The sequence below is a fragment of the Anoplopoma fimbria genome, chromosome 8 (genome assembly GCF_027596085.1).
Source record: "Anoplopoma fimbria isolate UVic2021 breed Golden Eagle Sablefish chromosome 8, Afim_UVic_2022, whole genome shotgun sequence".
Taxonomy (NCBI): Eukaryota; Metazoa; Chordata; class Actinopteri; order Perciformes; family Anoplopomatidae; genus Anoplopoma; species Anoplopoma fimbria.
Genome location: NC_072456.1, coordinates 19564211 through 19576612, shown reverse-complemented (window position 1 = coordinate 19576612; position 12402 = coordinate 19564211). Strand labels below are relative to the sequence as shown.

Sequence of the window (12402 nt, the reverse complement as noted above, 5' to 3'; positions counted from 1 at the left end):
GAAATGTTAAATCTCTCCCACATCTACACACCCGCAAACGGTCACGGAGGATTGCAAATGATCATGGACATCTCTTTTCACACTTCGGTCTCAATAGCACCTCTTCAAGACATCACTTAAGTATGTGTGTGCGTATGTACGAGTGTGTGTGTTTGTGCCGTGCCTTCATCAGTATGCCAAGCATTTGTCCAGAGGCCCTCCAGCCAGAACCAGCTTAGGAGCAGCTCAATGCCAAACAAGTGTGAGGATTAAAAGGACGAATGCAGTCCTCCCCCCGCACCCCCCACCCCCCCGTCTCAGCGGAGGAAGTGAACGAGCGATGCTCTCTTCTTCCTTAACTACCGCTGAGGTGCCCTTGAGCAAGCCTTTTGGAGTTGCTAATTGCCTTGCAGCAATAGACTGTTGTGAAATTGGGCAGATTCCAAATATCAAGGTGAAGCATGGTGTCGGATGAGTTTTAATACTTATTAAATTTTCAAATCTGAGAAATTCTTTTACCAATCACAGTTACTGACGATAGCTCACAAACAGCTCTCCCCCGTAGACACAACAGTGACCTCCATTTTACCTCACATACAGCACATGCATGACAACTACAGTAATAAATGAAAAATACCGGAGGTACAGCAATGGTTATTGTTTGTGCTGTGTAGATCCCATTAGAATTGTTATTTTTCTGCCTTTGACAAGCTAATTAAAATGTACAGGTACAGAGTTGGCACAAGAGGAAGTTAGGAAGTGGAAATTGTGAAAGCCTGTCAGGGGAGAAAGAGCCAGATAGGTAAAAAAATAAATAATAAAACAGAATAATGTACACTGAATAGCAGTTAATGAGATCATCCAAAAGGCGGAATGAAAATGCTTTTGTTTCGGTCTGTGCACAGCAGAGTGTGGGTGGTCATATAGGATTGTTCCTTTGTGTCTTAGTTGGGGATTCAGAACCTTATATATTACACACCTGAACTCAAAACTCAAACGTAATCATTTTCAATTTTCGCCTATTTCCGTCCCTATTGCACCTTAAAGGTGTTTACTGCTGCAGGAGGACACTGATCACTACAGTTTACCCTGAAGGTGGTTCTTTTACAGTTCTACTAGTATTCGAAAAGGGCGAAGTTTGCAGAGAAAGTGCAAATGAGCTACTTAGTCCTTCTAAGTCAAATAAACTTTGTGCTGCAAATTGCATTTTTAAAATCTTGACTTTATTCTTTTCACTTCTTTTTTATTTTCTTCCCCATTAAAACTGTTTTTCAAATAATACAAATAACATCAGTTAATTCTTTTGGGGACATCTGGAATAAAAAGTAAAAAATAATGAGCTTCACCTGAGATATATAAGATATGCTTCCTCAATGATTAGCTTTCAAAGAGTGGCTTTTTATTTCAGCGCCTGGCTGGAAAGTAAATAACCTTGTGCTGCCTCTGTCCTGGAGAGAAAAAAAAGAACAAAAGGGGGAGTGAAATGGTCAAGGTGCTCCTCCGAATAAGAATTCAGGGGAGCAAGCGCCATGAGACAATCCAGCAGGAAGTATGAAAAAAAAAAAAAAAGAGCTGGGGAGAGGGATGGCATGTACAAAAATGTGGAATAACAATAAGGAGGGTTTTTATGTGTGAGAAAGAGACTGCACACAATGATGCTCAAACACAAAATTCCCCTCTTTCTCACTGCCTCTCTTTTATTCTGCCTCTGTCACGCAGACATGCCGGTGTGCACACAGTATTATGTAAATAGTCTCTTCGGCAGAGTGCTGCTGTCACTGAGCGAGCGTCCTCTGGGCCATCTAGGCAGCCTCATTAAAACAAGGCACAGCATCCATTAATAGATACCGGTGCGCACATGCACACATACATAGATTTACTGTATATACAGTCAGTAACGCACACAGAGCATTCACAGAGACCAATAGGTTCCTCCCATGAAGCATAGTCTCTTAATGTTTCTCTCAGGTGGCAGTCAAAAAATATCTCCAAGGAAACGGCTCAAATGTCACTGAGAACAATGCATGAAGGGTGTGTGTATGGCTGACTGTGACTGGAGCTAGCACGGAGGAAGAATGGATTGTGTGGCTTTAAACAGACCTGGGGCCAAAGCCACAATACAGCCTCACACTATTCATCACGGTCTTCAGTCTTTCTCCAAACCTACTGTAAATCATTGTAAATGCAGCAAAGGTTTAGTTTTAGAGGATGTTAAAATAAATTGAAAACAACACTACTTGGAAATATTCTGTTCAACATTGTTGGACTGAAAAAAAAAAAAAAAAAAAAAAATGAGCCAGACATGTTGTATGACCTTTGATGTTGTGTCCAAACCTTGTAAAGTAAAAGGGGCCCGTGTTTGTTTTTGATCTGCTGGCCCCGCAGGTGGCTCCCGAGGTGTGGGCTTCATCCGCTTTGATAAGAGAATAGAGGCTGAGGAGGCCATCAAGGGCCTGAACGGACAGAAGCCAACGGGGGCCGCCGAGCCCATCACGGTCAAGTTCGCCAACAACCCCAGCCAGAAGACCAGTCAAGCCCTCCTGTCACAACTCTACCAGTCCCCCAATCGCCGATACCCAGGCCCCCTCCACCACCAGGCTCAGAGGTTCAGGTGAGTGCTGGGGCAGGGCATGGCGAGGGTCATGGGAGGAGCAAGTGGGGCAGGGAAGAGACAGGATAAGGTGGGAAAGGGTTCAGGAAGTGTTTGAAATGTTTACTGGGTATGTGGTTCCAAAGATGAGTAATGTAGAGTTTCCCAACCTTGGGAGCTGACCCAGTGTACGGTTTTCTGATATTTAATTGGTGACCCCATCAAAATTCCTAAATAAAGTGACTCTTCAGTAATTTTGATGACAGTCTTGCTTGAAAGCAATATAAGCTGCTTAAAAAGTGTCATAGAGTTGCTAAGTGAGAGGACCCATTTCAGGTGCCCCTGGTTCCAGAAGTAATAGTCCCAACCATTCTCTCCATAAACAATGTCAAGTGATACACAATGGTGGACCTGAGAAAAAATGTGTAATCAAAGATTTTGGCATGTATAGGCTACATAAACCATAAGGCCGAGACGTTAACTATGTCTCCCAAGATGAATTCTGTTAAGTTTGTTCACAGAACTTGTAAATTCAGTTATGTGTATTATACTTACTACAACATAACATTACCACGTTATAGTTAAAACTGATGGCTACAACATAAACCTATAGAATGTTAAATTAACTGGGAGCCTTTTAATGGGGATTCAGAGTGGGAAATATACTTCCAAGAACCAGCTCCTCCTACCTCCCAGCTCTATGCCAGAGACATTATGATGTAACAAAATGAAAAGCAGATTAACGTATAGGCATAATAAGATGTAGAATAAGAATGGGGTCACTAGGGCCATATGCCCAAAAGGTTGGGAATCTCCAGGTTCAAGTGTTTTCGAATTAAGCATAAAGGAAAGCAAGTAATATTTTTAAGCAAACTTTCCAAACAGTGATAGTTTATACATCATATCATGAACTCTGAAACAAGTATGTCATCTAATGGGGTCTGATTGATGGCGTGATTAACATTTGGAAACCTTCTGCACCACCTGCGTGTTTGGGTTCCTATTTCATACGTGGATATTTAATGTCATCAGTCTCAGACTCGACAAATACACCCGCACAAAGAGCGCATGAGTCATAGCAACGTCAGCGATGCAACTTCTCTCCTGTGAACATTTATTCCAGCAAATGCTTCCCCCTTTTGAACAGCAGGTGTGAGCTCTGCACCTGGTGCAGGTGTCAATAAATCAGGCCCTGTGAGCGCTCTGTGTGGGTCCACCCGGATCAGAGAGGAACTGTTCATAAGAGACTGTGGGGTTCTGTCGTTCACAACTACGTATTTCCCCTCATTTCATCATGCTGCCATCATGTCAACACTTCTCAGAATAAACCCAAAGTGGCCTGGGCAAAAATAAACATGGATTTGGATAACAATATTCCAACTGTTTATCAAACAAAAGCATCTCTGCCTTTTTGACTTTGAAGCACAAATTCTGCATGATATGGTCACAGTGATACAATGAACCATATTGTATTTTTTGTAGTTTAACTCACTTCAAATACATTGCAAATATAAAAATACATTTTCAGGATTTACAAGACATAATCTATCGTATTAAATACTGCTTTAGTATTTGCATTCGAAGCTGGAAGTTACTTAAAAGAGACTAATGTATTACATCCAATGAACAAAGGACAAATTAAAACAAGTGACTCCAAAATTAATTTAAGGTTTTGGTTTTAACCTTGTTTCAACTTAATGAAATGAGTGCATATGAAATAACTTGAAGCTGTCTTCTAAAAATGTTTTTTGCCCATGTCATTTAGCTATCACTATACATCATATACAGTAAATCGCTGACGCACTGTATATATGGCATCCTCCCTGGTCATTTCCAGTCACTCACTAATGACACAAACAATCTTTTATTTTTTTATGTTTTCAATAAGACACTTACAGATGGTTTTGGCTTTCTCCTTGAGGTCATGTTACCTTTCACCTCAACAAAACACGAGACAGAAACAGGTGATTGTATGATATTACGCTCCATCATCCGATCCAACGGCGACGACTCAGAATTGGAGAGAGAATGTGTGCTTATACAATTTCCTCTCTCTTTCAATAACACTAAGCCGGTCGTGCTGTTTACTCTCTATCAAAGTCAGAGCTTGGAAGGTATTTTTCTTCTGGAGCGGCTTCCCTGGTGTGACACCTGAGCGATGTAGCGTGGCTGTGTGTCTGTGATACGCCAAGCCAATTTACAGGCTCCGCAGGAGAGCTGTCGCTTCTCATCACAACTCACAACCACAGGACACTTCCGCACAGTGTCTCTGCACCCCTGCTCTCTGCTCCCATGCCCTCCACTAAAGCCTCAGCACTGTAGAAGTTAGAAATGTGCTCGATGTGCAACTTTTTAAACTAAATATTTTTAGAACAGTGCAGAAGGACTTTGTTTTTCCTAATAAAACACAATTATAACCCTTAACTATTGTTTGTTCTGTTCATCCTTTGAAGAGACAAAACTAAAGCTAAAGTAAGACATGTAATAGTAGTGTGTTTTAAAAGGTAAAACTACTTATTAACAAAAATGATCTACTGATGTATGCCTGAAACATGATGAAATGTTAATTAGCGCTGGAAATACAATCCTTAAGAGATTGTAAAACTGATACTTGTTTAACATACTTAACAAGTTTGTGATAAGACCCAAATAATTTTTTTTTAATTATAATAGCGTCAATCCTGTGTGACTAAATCACATGGTTTTCCTATAATGTGCTTGTACAGCATTGTCCCTCTCCAAGACAAGCAAACATAACAGACCCAACACACAGCACACAGAGCCCTCGATCCCGGCTCGTCTCCGATGCTCTGTCGTTAACTAATGGTACTAATTAGCAAATTAGCCTTATTATATCCAGGCAGGAGCCAATTTTAATTGAACAGATTTTTGTTTCTAAAAAAGAGAAGACAAAAACACCCATCCCTCTATTAACATGCATTGAGAGAAAGCACAAAAGCCCTATTGTTTATATCGAGCTTGAAGAGGCAGTGTGAAAAGCTGGCAGAGTGTTTGCGTGGCAAGTGTGCATCAGTGTGCATTTGTACGTGTGCGAGAGGAGCAGGTAGTGAGAGAGGGAGAGAGAAGGAGAGAGAGGGGGGGGAGAGAGAGAGTTAGCAGCAGGTTGTTTTGTTGTGGCCCAACAGCCCGGCGGCCGGCAGATGTCTTCGTGCTCCAGGGCCTGGAGCACCTCTCCTCTGAGCTCCCTCTCCAATTGACTCATTTACCCACAAAGCAGCCTGCTTTTTTCCCTTCTCACGTAATGGGCCAATTACTGCTTTAATGATTCCATATATCCCCTTTCTCCACGTTTTTTTCTTTGTTTTGGGCTGTTTTGGTAATGTTAAGAGAGAAAAGCTCTACAGTGCAGACACACTTTGAACCCAGATAACAAGTAGGCCTAACATACACTTGAATGGTTTATATAAAATGTAAAAAGGTTACGTAACTTAATTGAGCTGACTTCAAAGTGGGTATTTCATCGCAAAAACTTAAGATATGACTTTATTTAGACATTTAAAAAATGTAAATGAAACCTAAACATTTAAAAAGGCATAACCGCTATAAAAATAACATTTTAGAGCACAGGTTGTTTCAGTGCTCTTCAGTCCTGATCCTCACTACTCAGAGTTCTGAAAGATTTCGAATTCAAGACACTTAACTTCAATTGCCTGGCATCCCGGTGTTTAATTGTCCCTGATTAGAAGACTACTGATCTGTTATCTCTAACATGTAATGTTAATTTAATTTTAAATGATCAATATAAATATTATTGTGATTATTATAATACAAGTTATTAAATAAAGGCCTTTAAAACCTAATTGCTTTCTTAATTGCAATCAAATAATAATGAAGTTCTGTTTCTCATGTGATAAAACAATAATGTAGCTTTTGAATGGTGTAATTGTAGAGTAGTTACCAGGATTATGATGTGATAAAAACTATAAAATATCCAATACAATTTTTACTTCCATGTAGCAGTTGAGAAAAAGAAATCAGTTGCTTGTTGACTGAAAGATATAAGGAGAAGTAACATGCGTAGGCGAGGAAAAGTCGGAGAGTTTGTAGTGTTTTCAAGAGGAACGAGGCGTCACTGGCCAGCTGTTGCTCAATAAGCCGTGGCCCCTGTCCATTAGGCCAGAGGGGTTAATAAGACATGAGACAGGCCAGACCCAAGTGAGGAATGAAGGTCATTGAGTCACCAAGCAGACTGCATCCATCCAAGAGAGCCGATATTTCATACAGCCCACAGGTTTCTGAAGTCCGGCTCACAAACAGACAAACAAACGCTGGCTTCTTAAACCACACACAGAGTTTCACACAAACTGCACCATGGGTGACTGGTTGTCCCTCACAGGGCACGTTATTATGAAACCACAACATTTCCCAAAAACCTAACCCTCTCAGACAGAGGACACCCTCTGACTAACACTCAGCCATTCCACCTGACCCGACCACAAAGACATACATTCGCAATTTCATGGCTAGTTTAATGTTAAGTTGTGTTTTCGTTGGTCCACCTCATAGAAAAACATACTTGTCGTCATCATCACCCCCTCTCTCGCTCACCATCATTCAAATGCCAAACCATTACACTGACAGAACTCTGGATCGTTTCCTGTCATCTCAGGTGTTCTCTCAATTGAGTTAACACTAACTAAAGAAAATATTATTTTCTCCATCTTCTAATAAACCCTAAATGTGGTGGCACAAATTGTATGGATACCCCACATGCAATGTCTGCATGTAAAGTAAGCTGATGATTTGCCCTTGCATAGCACTATGGCTAGCCTAGCATCCTAGCATAGCCGTGTGCTATGCTATGTTCACGCCCTGCCGCCATTAGTGATCGGTTTGTGACTATAATACTGAAGTGTCCATTGCTGTAGTATTGTATAACAGTTTACCAGTCACACCTACTGTAATGCCGATGCCCTGTAACACTCTACATAGTGCAGGGCTTTGCCAAAGCCTATGAAGTAGCACAGTGGCCGACCATACCGATGGTGCTGTAGCTTCATTACCAGATGATAGCATTTTCTGGTGGGGCTCCTCAGTGTAATGGGCCAACTATAGATGGGTTTGTTTGTTCTTGAGTGAGGAGGACCATACAGTTCCTACAGGGACTTAACATTAGTTCCATTGAGTGAGTCGACCATCTGCCCACCATTAACCCCAGAACCCTCCTTCTCTTTACAGGCTGGACAATTTGCTTAATATGGCCTATGGCGTAAAGAGGTAATTAAAAACTTCACCCAATGCCAGATGTCCATGTTGACTCAATGATTTTTCAATATCCTTTTTTTCTGTTCTTTTTTATTATTATTATTATTATTTTTATTATTATTATTATTATTATTAGTTTACGTTTCCTTGTATTTTTGCAGTCACTTTGCGTTTGAAAATTCGTTCAAGGTCAATTGCATTTTTGGTTCTTTGATTTGTTTGGGGTTTTTTCTCGTAAGCTTGAGTTGGTTTTAAGACCCCAACAATCACTTAAGGTGTAAAAAAACAATTCTTTTCAGTGGTGATGAATTTGCTTTGTTTTGATTATGACAAGTGCTGGTGTTGTTTCGATTGTTTTGGGTTCTTTCTGTGTACTGAATGGATTTTGTTCTCTGGTGTAATCCTCCTAATTTCTAGGTGTGTTTTTTTCTACCGGATTCAGGTTCTCCTGCCTCGTCACTCTACAGCTATTGCTTGGGAACAGTTTTTCTGAAATAGCAAATTCTTAATTCATCACTTTGATAATATATATGTAATTGCTCACTACATCATTAGAATAAAACCTCTCTACATCCACTATCAATTATGTACACAAACCTTTATGCAATAGATGTACATGAACAAGCCATGACAAAATCACATATTGCCTTCATTTTTGGGCAGAACTAGCTGAGATGAGTCAGTGTTCAGCTAGGTCACAGGATGAGGCTGGATGAACCTGGATCCCTGCTGGAAACAGGATATGCTGTTTCACTGCAGACAGCTCCAGCTTTGCTCGGCACTGCTCTGCTCGAATTCCTTCCTTTCGCCTCCATGTTTCATTTTGCTTTCTCGCTACCATAGGTCTTACATAACCCTGAGCTGTGGTGGAACTGTGGTGATAGATGTTTCATGTGCTGACTGTGGCATCTTGCATGTTGCAAGCACAGGGGATACCATCTGAAGGCAGCTTAGTAACTCAAACAGAGATGAAGTTTAAGCTTGAGAGAAATGTTCCCTTAGCAACTTCCCCCGAAAAGCTGTTATAAGCCCAATAAGCACCGTGGCCTCACGCCGAGTCTACATAATTTTGTAAAAGGGGAAAATAGTCTCTTGCTCAGCCGTCCTGATTGCAAAGCATGCCATCAACTTAGAAGTGTTTTTCAGTGATCTGAGGTTATTATTTGAAAGGAAAGAGAAGAAAGGTGTTAAGAGCTGGAGATGGTTGGCTTTAGAAAGGACAGAATAGATATCTGGTCAGCTACACTGTTGCTATGCAACCCCTGGTCTCGTCTGTAACATTGGTTAGTGTTTGGTCCCGCTCTGATGGGTACGCTTGCATGCACATTTACACACACACACACACACACACACAGGCACACGCATCTCCATATTTCTCACAGTGTTAGCTAGCCTCCAAACCGTCACACGCTCACAAGCCTCCTCACAGATTTCAGCTTTTGCATATAAATCACCACTAGTTTTTTTTTGTTTTTTTTCAAGCTCAGCAGGAAAGACCTGAACGCAGCCGAGCATGTCAGACAAGTCCTCGATGTGGTGAAGCCAGTAAAGATTCTTGATTCTGGAGAAAATATTAACAAAGGATTGGGAACCTTCTATAATACAGTTTGCTACAAGTACCTTGTATCTAAGTCATATAGATTTATGACAGGCTACTATACTACTAGAAATCCATCTTATCATACAGGAATATACATTAATACACATACACACTAATATATTCTGAATATCTCACTTAATGCACTAAAAAAAAAAGTCTTCCCAGAGCAAGAGCCCTCACTAGCAATAAGTTAACCCCCCTAGGTGTTTGTATTAGCGTCCAAGGCAACCACAATGGCCAGAAGCAAACTCTGCATGACCAAAGTCATGAAGGAAGGTCGTAGTGATTGCCGGCCATATATAGTCGCTGGAGAGAGTGAGAGGGGTGGGGGCCCCCGAGCAGCAGGCAGTGCTATCGATCAGTGCCACCAGCTCTGGAATAGAACACCCTGCAGACTGCGGGAGGAGTGGGAGGAATACACTTTGTACCTTAATGCCACTAGGCTGTAAAGTGCTTCCATTTTCCATTTAGTTTGCTCCCTCTCCCCTCCCTCCCTTTCGTTAAGAAAGCAGCCTTCTCTGAGACAGCTGCAGCAAAGCGGAAATCTCAATTAACACACGCCCAATAATGCCTATAGTCGTTTCTTGGAGAGAGGTGGCATAAGAAATGATCCTCTTTTTTTTTAAATCTCATTTACCTTTTATTTAAAAGTGGTGATTTTTTTTTTTTCCTCCTTTCCCTTTCCTTTGAGCGGAAAGGCAATTAAGTGAAGTCAACTGAGGATTCAAATCTCTTGCATCACAAGAAAAAGGAGAAGATTATGAGGCGAATGAGAACAGATTTAGCAGGCTGGTGCATGATTTTTGATGGATTTCTAGAAACGGTTTGATTCAACAACTTCCTGCAATTTAGCTCTTAAAGGAGCCACTCGAGAACACAAAGAGAGAACCTTCGTCTGCATCTCCTTAAGCAGAAATACAGCTCGGCACTGTCGTCATTCCTAACATGCCTCTCAGAGCTGAGGAGCTCAGTTAGTAGGAGCTATGCAGACACGCGTACAGACTCATGCATTTAGACATGAACATGCACTTACAATTAACATCCATGCATATGCATCCTTATTTATCCAACGTTGTGTATTAGGCTTGGAGATCAGTTTTTGTAGTTTGAACCATACAATGTAAAGATTTAAAAGATTAATCTTGTCATTTTTATGGCTCTAGACAGCAGCTTATCACAAAGTTGAGCGTCAGGGCAAGCTTTTATATTTGGAAGGAGGATTTTGTTTAAACAGTTGGCTCTCATCTTGTTGATGGAGATATGTTTTTCACCAGTTTATGGCCATTTCATGTACTAGATACCATTTGACCTGTTCAATTAAAACTCTTTTCTCTCTCCCCTTCTTTTGCTCTCCCTCTCCTCTCAGGTTCTCCCCCATCACCATTGACAGCATGACCAGCCTGGTTGGCATGAACATCCCCGGGCACACGGGCACTGGTTGGTGCATCTTCGTGTACAACCTTTCCCCAGATTCGGATGAGAGCGTGCTCTGGCAGCTGTTCGGGCCCTTCGGTGCAGTCAACAATGTCAAGGTGATCCGTGACTTCAACACCAACAAGTGCAAAGGCTTCGGCTTCGTCACCATGACGAATTACGACGAGGCGGCCATGGCCATCGCCAGTCTCAACGGCTACAGGTTGGGCGACCGCGTCTTGCAAGTCTCCTTCAAGACTAACAAGACACACAAGTCCTGAACTTTAACAGGTAGAAGCAGTTGCCCCGCGACTTTGTCTGCTCCCAAATTGCCCCCAACCTTTTCCCCCCACCTCCACCGTCCCTTAGCCCCTTCAGTCACTACCACTACCACCCTACTACAGCCATCCAACACAGCAAACTCAAACTCCAACCGGAACACAAAGCAACCGACAAACCATCAAACAAATTGAACTAGAAATGGCTTATATTATAACTTTGGACCTATAAGCCAATGTTGCCTATGTATTACAAAAATGAAATGATGAAAATGTTCATGAGTTTTTTGGAAGCTCCTGTGATAATGCAGGCTTCTCTTTGTTGTATATTCTTTCTGTTTGTTGTGGTTGTTCAAATGATTTCTCTCTTCTGTGTAAACAGTAGCAAATCCCTGTATCCCCTTATTTCAGAGAAGAGAATGTCCTTTTTAGATTGAAACCTTTTCTCTGTCTTGATTCAGGATTTGTTTTTCTTTTGTAAATCCGGATCCACTGTCGTTAGTATTATATACCTCCCTGTCGGTAAAAAGGGAGGGGGCTCTTTTTTAAATTGGTGAACCATTCATTCATTTTTAGTGTGTATCAAAAAGTTCCCCTTATCGATTATAGATGGGATTCAACAATCCCAGAAACTCAGATGTAGAAAAAAAAGAATTTCTAACATTGTTTTTGTTTTGTATCGCAAACAAAACATAATGTCTTTCCTCACAGGGGTTCAGGGAGATGGGGCGAGGGAGGGGATGGGTTAGCTTTCCTGATGACACGTTCAGTAATTTAAGAAAAAAAAAATATCACTGTTGCCAAAGAGAAGATCTCTTTGCTTGAAAAAAAATGCGTTTAGAAAAAAGATAAAAATAAAGAGAAAGAAGATCTATTTTTATAAATGATAATTAAAATAATAATTATTGAAGAATTTTTACAAGAATCTGGATTTGAAAAAAGAGAAAAATATTTTGACTGGCTAACTAGGGGGGGCCGGGGCGGGAGGGAGGGGGCACCACCTTGTCTCGTCGTTCTGCCGTGGTACTTTATAGGATCAAAGGTCGTTTGTTTTTTGGGAAATCCAAGTTGGCAGTGATTTTGTAGATGGAAGGGATGCAAACTGAGGCAGGTGATTTTGGTAATTTTTCACATATGTACTAGTGCGTAATTATTCAACAGCGATACCCAAAAGGGAAGGGAGAGGGGTCTTTCCAAGGCCTAACCATCCTTATAGTCCAGAGCCCAAAGCAAGAAGACCCTTTGTCCACTTGTTTTCCTGTTTTTGTCATCAGTCAATATGGGATATCAGTAAATAGATATATACACATCTATCC

General features: G+C 41.2%; 1 protein-coding gene across 1 annotated transcript in view; it reads left to right on the top strand.

The window, feature by feature from the left end:
- elavl4 (ELAV like neuron-specific RNA binding protein 4) overlaps positions 1 to 11089 on the top strand; it is a 71361-nt gene extending 60272 nt beyond the window's left edge. The window contains 3 exon segments of the mRNA XM_054602535.1: positions 2329 to 2590; positions 7769 to 7807; positions 10762 to 11089. Of these exon segments, the coding sequence (XP_054458510.1) occupies positions 2329 to 2590; positions 7769 to 7807; positions 10762 to 11089 (629 nt within the window).
- The last annotated feature ends 1313 nt before the right edge of the window (positions 11090 to 12402 follow it).